General features: G+C 30.6%; 1 protein-coding gene across 3 annotated transcripts in view; it reads right to left on the reverse strand.

Moving 5' to 3' along the window:
- Window positions 1-396: 396 nt before the first annotated feature.
- Window positions 397-13,861, reverse strand: part of LOC105330583 (receptor-type tyrosine-protein phosphatase epsilon) — a 150,631-nt gene continuing 137,166 nt past the window's right edge. For all 3 annotated transcript variants that reach the window (XM_066065878.1, XM_066065881.1, XM_066065885.1), the window contains 19 exons: window positions 13,533-13,639; window positions 13,339-13,424; window positions 13,089-13,192; window positions 12,677-12,972; window positions 10,206-10,293; window positions 9,861-9,925; window positions 9,738-9,774; window positions 8,995-9,092; window positions 8,776-8,904; window positions 8,109-8,257; window positions 6,671-6,806; window positions 6,324-6,470; window positions 5,749-5,842; window positions 5,323-5,396; window positions 5,068-5,202; window positions 4,825-4,947; window positions 4,583-4,728; window positions 3,993-4,128; window positions 397-3,685 (listed from right to left, as the gene is read on the reverse strand). In XM_066065878.1, the coding sequence (XP_065921950.1) occupies window positions 3,605-3,685; window positions 3,993-4,128; window positions 4,583-4,728; window positions 4,825-4,947; window positions 5,068-5,202; window positions 5,323-5,396; window positions 5,749-5,842; window positions 6,324-6,470; window positions 6,671-6,806; window positions 8,109-8,257; window positions 8,776-8,904; window positions 8,995-9,092; window positions 9,738-9,774; window positions 9,861-9,925; window positions 10,206-10,293; window positions 12,677-12,972; window positions 13,089-13,192; window positions 13,339-13,424; window positions 13,533-13,639 (2,231 nt within the window). In that variant the 3' untranslated portion in view covers window positions 397-3,604. The remainder of the gene's footprint in view (window positions 3,686-3,992; window positions 4,129-4,582; window positions 4,729-4,824; window positions 4,948-5,067; window positions 5,203-5,322; window positions 5,397-5,748; window positions 5,843-6,323; window positions 6,471-6,670; window positions 6,807-8,108; window positions 8,258-8,775; window positions 8,905-8,994; window positions 9,093-9,737; window positions 9,775-9,860; window positions 9,926-10,205; window positions 10,294-12,676; window positions 12,973-13,088; window positions 13,193-13,338; window positions 13,425-13,532; window positions 13,640-13,861) is intronic.

Below are 13,861 nucleotides of genomic sequence, written 5' to 3' on the forward strand. Positions count from 1 at the left end.
AACAGTTATGTTGAGAACATTTATGTATACCCGAGCGAGCAATCTGAGACAGAAAGGAGATAACGGGACATGAAAAGGAAATGACAGTGGCATACACTGTACATGTCTACAAGGACAGACATTAGGTATTTTGAGGGTGGCAGTTGGGTTCACACGGTTAAGGTTTCTTAAGACTTAGCACTGAAATGGCTTTGAAGTTTTTTCTCATTATATTTATAGAACTTTCTTACAATCTCTGTCTTACAACAATAATGTTTAAAATCTTTACACTTCGGTTTTCATTTGGAAACCAGTATTATTGGCTACAACGGATGTAAAGGTAGTTTTGATTGTCTAGTTTTGCTTAAAGCGTTTTTTAAATAAGGTTCAATAAATATTAAACCAGTTCTAAAAAACTAATAGTATGTGACTATTTTATTGAGAATTATTGATGTACAAATTTTAGAACAAAGTATCATATTAGAAAGTAGTAAACATTGATATCTGTTTTGTTACATGAATTACTTGACAAAACACTTGAAATGGGAAGTTATTCAGATAAATAAATAAACTTCGAACACAAAACAACGTATGAACAATAAATAAATCATAGCACCCAGCAAGGTATCAAGAGAAAAATGTTGCCCTTATTGTTCAAAAATTACAAATAGCAAATATTAAAAAAACCCTCTAAAACACTAGATTTGTTAAAATTACATCAGCTTTTTAAAAAAATGCTCTGCAATCTTTCTTGAGAATAACTAACTCTACTTATTATCCTAGAATAAAGTTACTCCCTTCAGTCATTCGAAATCAAAAAACATGTACACATATTATTTAGCATGAAAGGAGAACAACGGGTCACTTAATTTGTACGAGTCCACCTTGTGTATATAAAAAAAATTTCGCATGTAATTTTTTGATAGATCATTTGCAATTTGAAATACAAAATAATAAAATACTGTGAAACTAACTGAATGTAAGCTGAATATCTGGGCAATGTAGTAAAATAAATCCTGTAATAAACACATTGCAAAGATTGCCTTCATATATTTTATGATCCTTTGTTGTTAAGAGGCAAGGCGACTGCACTAGATATTTTGATAAAACTAGAAGCACATAACATAGTTAAAAATGAAAATAGGCCATTTTTTCCAAATAAATGACAACAATGTAAAAAAAGAAAAAAAAACCCAGTAATATTTAGGGGATCAGACGGGACTAGAAAAACACCGCTAATACATTTTCAAAATATTTGGCAACATATAATAGGGCATCTGACCCCCTACATAAAAAACAGAAAAGTATGACCCTGATACGGCAACCATCAAAAAAGGGTGGGATATATAAAATATAAAAAAAACGCAAACATTATAAAACATATTAGAAGTTAAATTAATAACCTAAGGTGGAAGAAAGGGTGGATTTAGGGTTTTTGCCGAAAATAATTTTTAGCCTATTTGAGCGTGGCTTCTCATCTTATTTAATAAGAATAAAGTCACGTGATCGGAGAAGCCACGCTGATTGGTCAAATCTTATCGAATTCTCAGAATCGATTTAAAAATAGAACATTGACCCAGAGACAAACAGATACGCGACCTTTGGGGCTTTTCTGATTGGTTAATTTTTTTGCATAACACAGGACAGTTAAATTTAGCAAATAAGACCAAGACGTAGCACCTGCTATTACATAACACTTGTTGTCAAAACATTTCAGACGGACAAACAGAAACAATAAACATATAAAGATTTACATGTAGATAAAAAGACTTAAATAAAATAAATACACACGTCATATAAAGGGTATTACCATTTGTCAATAATAATAAATATTTTCTTTTATTATACTTTCATGTTAAATACTGATTGCTAAATCTGATTGGTTTAGACGCAGTTGATAATCCGTTCTATTACCTTCAGCGGCGATTGCAACACATAGCAACGGGTAACACAACGAATTGTTACATGCGCGTAACTTATGCGCGTACGGTTCGCCGTAGAATTCACGACATTTCTATATAAAAGCAGTAAAAATTTCTATATTAAGACATTCAGTATAATAAAAAAAATGTGCCTGTTTGGGAGGATAACGGTTGAAGTTGACACTGTCGAGGAAACCATTGTCGACCTCCACTTCGCGTCGGTTGACAATGGTTTCCTCGACAGTGTCAATTTCAACTGTTTCCCTCCCAAACAGGCATTATTTATATAATGTTACACATTGGGCCCCTTTCCCCTAACTAAATGCTTTCAGAGTATTATCACATATTGAGAATTAGCATTGCACTTTTATTAAGATCTTAAATAATGTTCATATACATATAATTTTACACGAAAACTTGAATCCCTTGTGTAGCAAATGATTTGTCCAGGTGCCACAATCTAAGCATTTAGGATCAAGAAATGTCCAGATGTTTGCATATATAATAACATTTTAGTTTTTGAAAATAATCAAATTTATTTCACATGTAAAAATTTGACCTCCCTTGTCTCTCCCACCCCAAGGTGGCCCAACCCTATCCCTGTAGATCGATTTGAACAGACATGAATCTACACTACGTGCTTCCACACAAGTTACAGCTTTTCTGGCTAATTAGTTAATGCGAAGAAGGTTTTTAAAGCTTTTTCTCTACATATCCCTAGGTAAAAATTTGAACCCCTTCCCTATTGTAGCCCAACGCTACCCCTTGATATTATTATTTGAACATACGTAAATCTACACTACCCGAGGATACTTCCACACAATTTACAGCTTCTCTGTCCATTGGTTTTGATAAGAAAATTTTGAAGATTTTTCTCTTTATATTCCTCTATAAAATCTCAACCCCCCCCCCCCCCCCCCATTGTGGCCCCACCCTACCCCCTGGGATCTCGATTTGAACATTTAAACAAAATTGATTGTACGCTACCCAAGGGCGTTTTAACAAAAGTTACAGCTTTTCTGGCGAAATTGATTTTAAAAAGAAGAGTTTTGAAAAATACAAACACATTTTCATTATTTCGTAATTATTTCCCTTAAACATATCGCGTGAACCTTTATTTTAACAAAATTGAACTTCCTTTACCCAACAATTCTTTGTGCTAAACTGAAAATAGTCCAGTGGTTCAGGAGAAGTCGAAAATTTGAAAAGTTTACAGACGGACAGACAGATGAACAGACGGACGGACGACAAACAAAATATGGTCAGAAAAATCTCACTTAAAATTTCAGCTCAAGTGAGCTAACAAAACAATGAATAAAACACGATGACAAAATAACAGTATTAATAGGATGGCCATGTCGTATAACAATACATAGTCTGGTTGAACACATATTTTTTTTTCTATTTGTCATGGTATGAATTATGTAATGATCGAAATAATATCAATATTCAGTGGTTCTGGTCCGTCATTGTGCGATTTATATACTATTTAAAAACAAACAACAAATTACATCAAATATGGTACATGTAAGCCTTAAATACGAAACAAGTAAACAGTTACAATAAAAAAAATAATATCCATAAATAACATGATACTTAAAGCACGATAAATATATGAACGACGAAAAAAAAAATTGTCACGAGAAATTGTACTGAAAGAAATCTTTCTTCGCGGTTACATTATATTTCAAGAGAGTGTAATTTCATTGGTTGTAGTATGTAATTTCGTCTGTTCGCGACTGTATAAATGTCATCATGGCATGGTTTATCATTTCATATTCCTCCTGAAAAAAAAAATTGTTTGTTAGTTCTAAGCAATGATATGGTCCTGTGTTGTCTCAACAGTATTGCATGCGTGTAATGGTTAGATTCAGAGGATAAAACCGGTCTAGTTTGTATCTCTGTTATAAATGTTTAATTACTTCTATTTAAAACTTTAAATGTTAGAAAAGAAGATTCTAGAGAATACTGTTTTATCGTTACATTGAACCTTCTATTTTAAAGGTTCCCATTAGCTATCCTTTATTATAGGAGGTTATGTTATTTTATTTGATGCTTTTTTTGCTTATATGTACAATCTAATACGTTTACCATGGTTGAGCACAGTTCAGGACGTCGTGTCTGTAGGAGTCTGACCACAGAGAACACGTCTATCTCTTCGTCCATTGTCAGTTGTTGTTTCAGGCTGTATACAGCACAGAACACTCCACAAAGAGCAGATCCATCTCTGACAAGGTAAAAAATAAGACATATTAGAAAAAAAATACCTTACTAACTATTGTTATGCGATTATGGAATAGTAATAATGAAAACTGTCAAATTCAACATTTAGAAACACAGATATTAGCGGATACATGTATGCACCGACGGAGTCAGATTGTTGTTTAATTAAATATGTACAGAATTATTAGATTGTATCACTGAACTATATAACTATATACTAGTGCAGTTTTTTATTAGTGTTTTCTGTAGATTTAATTTTCACAACAAAAAACTGAATCAAATGCTTTGCCATTCAGTCACATTTAAGTGACTTACCTGTTGACTGAATAATAGAGCTTAAACCTGTGTTTGACTAAATAACGCACTACATCGATAAAGAAGCACAAGAAATAAACACAGTACGTTTATTGACATAGAAAGTTACAGTTTTGAAGCTTCACTGTATATACATTGCTTACTTGCTGACTACGATTATCGGACCTTCTCCCATTGTATTTTGCGCAAATGAAACCAACCCCAGAATTTGAGGAACGGTCTGAGCGTTATTTGGAGTCAGATCATGTGTTGGCGCCGCAAGGTGAACCATACGAGGTTTAAAATCAGTCTGTTCCAAATATAAGTAAATAAAGAATTTCAATATTCATGTATATGATGTATAGTCATAACTAAACCTTCTTTTCACAGCATCGATACTACTCACATTTTCTTTTGTTATTTCAACTTTGTGCCAATTATTTTCCTTCGTATTTTCCTGTTGTTGTTGAATTGTAAAAGGAGGAACACTTTTAGAACTTCTTGATGGTGTTGGTACCCATGTATCTGTCTGTAATAGTCGAATCAAAAATAATGATACATACGAGTTTTTAGTATAGGATCTTTATTAGATCGTTGTTGGTACAATTTAATGCACTTTTAACAAAATCTCAAATAACAAGATTCTCACAGATTCTATACTGTTGAGGGGTTCCATAAAAACAACAACTTCAGAGTCATATTCAGTAATTAGTCCTAGGAAATCTACAACGTCATCTGCTGGTGGACAATGCGTAACAATGAACGCGTTCTGGTCGGTAAATGACTAGAAAATGTGATATTTTTTAAACTCATTTGAAATCATTTCAATAGTGCAAAAAGAAAACAAATTTTAAAGTTGATAACATCAGACTGTTGCTGAAAATGTAATGTCTTTTAAACTTACATGGATGAATATTCCATCAATATTACTTCCACGATTGGACACACTAGAAGTTCGGAGAGTTACATTCTCATACCCTGGGAAAATCAGAATGAAAACAACAATTTATTATGTATTTATTTCAAAACAAATGCTAGCTCTGAAGAACAAAATGAAGATAACAATTAAATGAAAGTGGTTATATTTTATCTTGAAAATATTAAAATGAAATGTTTGAAAACATAATCGTGATAAAGCATATTCGAACTGACGGGGCAAATCTTTTAACATTCAAAGGACTGGAATTTGTAGGTAGGAAACTGAATGGCAGAACAATAGCTTAGGGTTAGTTATCAAATAACATTGGCCACCTTTTAGTTGACCGAATGGCAGAGCTTCGTATTATGAAATTAACAGAGTGATATTGGGTTGAAGTAAAGTTTAACCTACGTGGTCGGATACATGCATTTGTAGACAGACCATCGCCTTCTGACGCCATTTTGTCATTGTCGTCTCTACGCTGATGTCGAACTGATATGAGCCTCTAAAATGTTTATCAAAAGTTTCTAAGCAAATGAAAAACGCTCTTTGAACATTTGACAGTGAAAATGAACAAAAGAGGCAAATTATTTTACAGTTAAGTATGCTTAGATTGATGCATCTTCCATAGTTTCCTGATTTTTATATTTCTGATGTAGTTACCTCAATAGCTATCGTCATTTCATCAAATAACTTTAATGAACCATACAAAGGTCATGAGTATCTGTCTATTTACCCGAAGGTTATCAATACCATTTTTTTAGTGTGAAAAAACTAGTTGATTGGATCTCAAACAAATCATCACACAGTGACATACACACTATATTTACAACACTTTGATTTCGTTATTATTTTTACTATGAAAACACTTTCTATAAAAACACGATTGGAGGAAAGCAAGAATAGCAAAATGGAAAGATTGTTTTTTGTATTTTCATTGCAAATGTGGGATTTAAAAAAATGCCAAAACACAAAATTATTTTAACCTGGAACTCATCTCTGAAAAAGGAAACGTTTGCCGTAGTATCTATTTTGGCTGTCTCAAGTTTTTCAATGAATTCTGACGTGTTCTGAACAGTCGCTGGCGCCTTATACATTTCGTAGAGAGTCAGAAAAACTGTCCTATATTGTTCCTAGAAGCAAAGTTGTACATGTAACACGAGGATTTATAATTTGTAAAATATATATATTTTATTATCAGATTCTGTGCAGTGAAAATTGCTCCATATATTCGATACTACATGAACGATGTCATTTTTGTTAACGACCACTGTTTCACAATTAAAAAAAGGAGAGGTTCTAATTGTTTAATCATAACATAATTCCTATTTACGTAAGTTTGGACCATATTCATTCTTTTTTCTCTCATTTTCTTCACATATTCTGCAATATTGATTTTGTTTTCCTGTTGAACTTCCTTGTGCAAGGCATCAATTGCTATGTAAGTCCCTGTTCTTCCAATTCCAGCACTTAATATAAATAAACAAGAGGTCAATAAATTATAATGCTTACTTTAGTAGCAGTTTCTAAATAAATTTTGTAATTTTTTTTCTCTTTTGTTTATAAATTATTTCTTCTATGTAAAACTACAAAAATACAATTTGGCGACACGCTTTCTTTAGAGCGCTGTGGTTGAGGATGGGTGGTTGATATATGCGATTTGAATTTAATAATTTAAAAGAAAATGTTACAGGAATATGTCACATCACACATTAATGGTTTTTATGGGTTTTTGTCACTTTTATTTCGAGAGAACTTTTTTTTTTCAATATTCACATTAACATTCATACAAAAGTGCTATCATCGTGTTTTTTTATCACTGGTTTTTAGATTAAAACCGAACCGATTTCAATGAATATTTTATGTTGCTCTACTTTAGGTTCGGCGGCCAATGCGTTTGTTTATTTTCTATATATTGTTTTTCAATCTATTTTTCTTACTGGTACCAATCATTAGTCCGAGTTCCATGATCTAGACTAAAAATGCACTGAATTAAAAAGAAGTTCACGTTGGTATTATCACTTTTTTAAATGTTGGTTATTTTATATCATGCATGTTAAAAATACTACACGTACTAATATATGTTAATGAAAAAAAAGCAATCAAATACGTTTACCTTAGATTTATATCACTAAATCATAGCAGATTATATTTTATGATTAAAGGTAGTCATAACTATCATATTTCATATCTAATAGATTGAAAATTTGCTCACTAAAATCTTAGTGTGATTTTAAGGAGTTTATTAAATAATAAAGTTTCACCTTTGAAATCTTTTTTAAAAAATGACATGATTTTTATAAATCAAAATTAAAAAAAATGATTTAAAAATGAAATAAATAAAATGATTTTAATAAATCTATCACATGTTAAAGTGTATGGGAAAAATGCATTTTCAAATATATTTCTTGAATACAAGTAATTTTCTCACATTTCTCTTGGTTAAAAGTTGCAAAAGCTTTCTCCGTTTTCGAATATGCTAAAATAATTCATAGTTTACCATACATATTTTCAGAAAATGATTTTTTAAAAAATTTCCTAAAGGGCAGATAACTCCTAAAAAGAATTTTAAGTGCAAAAAGTTTATTTTATGGACTACATACATACACCCAAGTTTGGTTTATATCAGCCTCATAATAGCTTCAAAATATGTATTTGATGTAGATTAGATCAATCAAAATTGTTAAATTAAACTTAGTTATGAATGGATTACCTTAATATTGAAATGGAATGTAACATTAATATGCGTAAACATGTTGATATATATGTACCTGCAGTGAACTAACGTCGGACCTTTGTGTGTAGACGTTTTTGTTCTTGTCACGTGATTGTGGAATAATAAAAGACAAAGGGGATCCGGGACGCCGTGGTCTGGCCAAGTAATGTAGTGATATTGGGTAATCGTTCTTTTTTCATTTTCCTGAAATTAAAAATCAATATTTGTCATGGCTAATGTAATTAATATGAACATATATTTTTTTTTATATTTACTTATGGAGGATTATTTGTATGACGTTAAGGTCCAGTAATGTGTAGCTTAAATTAATCAATGTTAAACGATAGCTTGAGATAATCATGTTCAACGATATGTTTTAATGAAGATAAAAATGATCAGAATGTCATGGAATAAAACGCAATAAATGGTAAACATAGCATAGAAGTTTGACTACAGTCATACGTATCCAGTCTTTTTGAAACTTGTTTCGGTTAAAAAAGTACGACTATAAACAACTTTTTAAAACAATTTTAATTGTAAACAAATTATACAGAACTGAACGTTAAAATATTTTTACATCATGTCTTGCCAATAAATATCTTATGTTTTTTGCAATCTAGATATTTTATTAGAGCTACCTTTGCTATCACAAATTTCATTTAATTTTCATTGTATTAATTTTTTTTTATTTGAATATGTTTGTGATAAAAAATATGTATTACCTTTTCATTTGTCATTAGTATTTTACGGATAACACAGTTAGCATACTGCTTTTCCTCGAAGGTGTTTATGATAAAAACATCACAATCCTTGTCTGCATTTAAGTCTGGCCAATATTTAGCACATTTCTTCTGCAATAAATAAAACTAACTAAAATATCAACAAAAATGAACGTTTTTGGTTGAACTTTCACAGACTAAAAACAATAAAAGATTTATTACCTTAGTTCCTTCCTTTAGATTTGTTAACATAACGATTTGAACAACGTTTTCTTGCCAAATCATCAACCAGAAATCATCCACAGTGCTTGGTAAAGGTCCTGTAAGTGAGAAAAAAAACAAGATATTTGTGAGGCAATGCACGTCCGTTTGGTACAAAAATATATCCAACGATATGACATGCGCAAACAAATAGTATGTTAAAAATTCAAGCATCTGCGATAAATAGTTGCTGAAATTATCTTTCCGAAAATTTGTTTGAAAATTTTGGCCAAAAATAAAGAAAGTCGTTATTTATCTGGAAGTTGACGTCTGATTAGTACAAAAATATATCCCACAATATGGCATCCTTAAACAAATATTGTGTTAAAATTACAAGCATATGCGATAAATAGTTGCTGAGAAATCTTTGACGAAAATTTGTTTTTATAATTTTGCCTAAAAATAAACAAAGTAGTTATTTAACAGGAAGTTGACGTCCGATTGGTACCAAAATATATCCCAAAATATGGACTGCCTAAACAGATAGTGTATTAAAATTTCAAGCATCTGCGATTACTAGCTGCTAAGAAAAATGCGACAGAGATTTTTGTTACGGACAGACAGACAAAATGACAGACATACACACACAAAAACAACAACAATATACCCCCTTCTCCTTTGGAGCGGGGGTTTAAAAATGAAATAAAGTTTCGATAAATGAATATTCATTACTAAACAAAAAGGCATTGAAATGTGTACGTTACCTTGGGTTGCAATATACTCATCTTTCTGACGAAGACCCTATGAAATAACGAGTGAACTTGTGAACTTAAATAACGAAAACTCAAAGTAACAGTTTATTTTTTAAAAAATGTTCTGATACTTACATCGATAAAATTAGCGTTGATATAGTCCGAGGTTTGGTTTTCTAAAACGATCCTTGAGTGATCATCTGCAATAAATATTTACTTTTAGAAATTAGCAAATACGTTTAAGTAGTTGTTTATTAAATTTTCTACACACATAATATTTATAGGTGTTTTCATCAATAAGCTGACACAAATGTCCGTGATTGTTGTAAAATAAAATTAACACAAGACACACACCTATTCCAAAAAAACTCTCAAAAATCATTCAATACCCCTTTGAATCATTAATAAAAAATGCATTTTGTTAATTTGTTTTATTTTGAATTCATTTTAAGTTAGAAAGATTGGATTTAATGTACATACACGGAAAAGTCGTTTTGAATCTGTTCTTTGTAACGTTTTCTGGATATTTTCCGATCTCGCACGGATGCCTCTCTCCATATAACAATGTCTAAGATGACAAAAAAAAAAAGAAACAGAAAAGATAATAATTATCAATGATTTTCTAAGCATATTTGTGAGAATAAAAACCAAAGTCCTTGACACTTGTTTTCTAGGTTAAGCTTGGAAAAATTTTTGAAGATGACAATTATACCTGTAGGTAAGGAATTATGGTTGCGGAAAATATGTTTTAGAGGGTATCTAAGTAAATTCAACTGCAATCTGTCGAACAAAATTTTATGTAGCAATGTTATTTTTACAAAATAATATGTTTTACGGTGCGACCGTTGGGGCGAGCGCAGCATGTGATCAAACAATGAATTATAATAAATCAATATAAATAAAATTAACAGCGTAAAATCTTTATGCAAAAAAATAAAACATACCTATTTTTCATTATTCATAGATTATAAGATTTGTTATAATTTATTTATTTATAAGTACATGTAGAACAGTAGTTTAATCTCAGATACAATGTTGTTGAATAATAAAGACGTTAACATATAAATATGTATTGCACTGTATCTCCTCTTTTAAAGTGATTGTAACGTCATTTCATCCCCCTTTTTTTGCAGTAGACATTTTTTTCTTAAACCTACATATAAAACTTGACTCATCATAGAGCCCCCCCCCCCCATGTTAAAAAAATTATATTTCATTTTTATTCAATTTACACATAGAAAATCGACTTATCATGGATTTGCCCCCTCCACTTAAAAAAAAAGATTAATGTTTAATTATTTTTTTTTGATTTACGCTTAAAACATTTGCTTATCATATTAAAAGAACATGGTGTACCCCCCCCCCCCCCCCCCTCATGTAATAAATGGAAGTGAAAATAAAGAAACCATTGAACTGCTAAAGAGCTGAAGGATTATAATTTTCATGATTTTTTTTTCTTTTTGCTTGCAAAGATTTTCTGGATGAGGCTGCCATCCACCCACCCACTCCCATTTAAAAAAAAGGCGATGCTACGTGTACGTTCCATGAATTTACCGTAATATTATAGTGAATAAAATAAATGTGAGTATTCATCCAAATGAGTGCAATTTACAACTGTGACACTAGTGTGAAATTTCTATTCACACATGCCTTGCCGGTAGAGCTCGCTTCGCTCCGGCGCTGCGCGCCGGCGAGCTGCGCTCGCTATTAATTAAGAAAAATCAAAATAATACTACTTCGACATATCCATGAAAAAATTAAACATCTTATTGTGATAATGTCAAACGTGAATGCCATATTTTTAGCACTTCTTATAAACTTTTGTTTAATTAGAAACATATTGCAACATATTTTTTTATGCAGTCACAAATGAAGTACTGAAAAAATACAACTACATGTATTTCTTATTTCGCTTCATCAGAAAAGGGCGGAGAATGAAAAAAAAAATAGTTTCCAAGATAGTTTAAGGTAAAAAATAATAATTGTTAATAAGTTTTTATATAGGGGTATATTAGAATATTCGGAAAACGCCTTTCAATTCATGCGGAAAAAACTGTTGATAAATCTGTTGCAGAATAGGCTAATTTTGGCGAACTTTTTGATACACCCGAATGTTAAACATGAAATATTAATGTATTTTTTTAAAAAGATTAAATTCATTTTAACCCGTATCATACCATATACATGTAAGATATGTGTTGACAGCGTTTGGTTTATAAACCGCGAATTGTTTTATATCAATTGATTGTAACGGACATATTTGATTAAATTCAAAACGTTAAAAAACGCCTGATGCCACAACAGTTCATTAATTTAATTAAGGTGTGCACAATACGTGCATATAATATTTCCAATTTAAAGAAAGAAATGCATACTACTATAGCATCAGTTTTTGCTCAAATAAACATGATTTTAATGTGTTTTTATTTTTAATCTAAAAAAAAAACAAATTTAAAATTAGTGGTATCAATATAAAATACATAATAAAATAGAGGCTTAACAATTCCGAAATAACAAAGTACACGTACCTCTTACATTGTTGAAATAAAATGATTTTGATCTATTGTGCATTTAATGTAAATACACCATTTGAAGGTACCTCAGCCTCTTAGTCATATTTAATGATATTGATAGACAGGTCACCCTAACTCACTTCACCGTGAAAATGATAAGGTTAACGTGACTAGCGCAAAACTAGTAAACTCTATATATATATATATATATATATATATATATATATATATATATATATATATATATATATATATATATACACGAAAAATAAAATAAACAGTTCCAAAGTTTCCATTCACTAGCGCTTTCTTCATCAGATGAACATCCATAAAATTATATATATATATATATAAAAATATATATATATATATATATATATATATATATATATATATATATATATATATATATATATATATATATATATGACCACGTACCGCATATTCTTTCTTGAATCCATCATTTTCGTTTTTGGAGTTTTCCATTATTACATTCCATAAGTTACTTATAGAAATGTCTTTAATAGATTCAGTATTTAAATAAATATCTCCATATGGATTTTCCTTGTGTGTTTTTTCATCAATATCGAAATCTCCATCCTCATCTTCTATTAACTGTTCATATTTGATTCCCTGTTTCCGTGGTGGTTTTGCGGAAATGGATATACTTTTGTGATCTTCAAGTTCAATATTCTCATAACTCCTTTCCGCATAAGTCATTGTCGTTGTTACTGCTAAAAAAAACATTAAACTTGAAAGTTTTAAATTTCCATCTCTACCATTTGTATTTTAGTTAAGAGCTTACAAAGTCACCGTTGTACACATCTCAACTAGAAAATAGTACACTTACTTCCACCTAGTAACCCCGATTTGGTTTCTTCGTTTTTCCTTGTCTTTTTGCGATTTCTTTTGTCTTTTTTGTTTTTGTACCTTTTCTTCTTTATGCAAAAAATCCTACAATTTACATGCACTCATTTTTACTCACAATGTGCAAACATATTTGTCATAATAGTAAACATTACATTTTCCAAAAAATGAGTAGTTGTTTCATTGTAGATATGTTTTGCCTTATTAACAGTACTATATGTAAAAATATATACCGCATGATCTTCAGGATCAGAACGACGATAATGGCAAAAATGGGAACGGCGAACAAATAATAAAGATTATCAAATCCCGCGCCTATCTACAAAACATTAAATGGTCAACACAGCTTTAAAAAGCGATTAAAATGATAAAAAAAATATATTTCATAAAAAAAAAATGGTAACAATATTAAATAAGAGTATAGTACCTTTAAAGAATCAATACACTGTCCTGTCATAGGGTGACAAGCTTGACTGCTACAGTTTGTACTACATTTCTGTGAACAATTAACGCCATAGAACGTTTGTTCGCATGCTGGAAAACAGAAGCATATAAACAGAAGTAATATTTAAAAGAGAAGATTTCAAGCCATTTTCTGAAATTGTCCATCCAACAAACTGATTAAAATAAAAATGTTATTTTATTACTACGATTTTGGAACAGAATTTTAAGAATTTCATATCCAGAACGTGTTTTTGATTGTAAATGTATTTGGTAAGTTCATTTTTCAAAAAGAGGGTCTTGAATGTTTTATAG

The sequence above is a fragment of the Magallana gigas genome, chromosome 1 (genome assembly GCF_963853765.1).
Source record: "Magallana gigas chromosome 1, xbMagGiga1.1, whole genome shotgun sequence".
Lineage (NCBI taxonomy): Eukaryota > Metazoa > Mollusca > Bivalvia > Ostreida > Ostreidae > Magallana > Magallana gigas.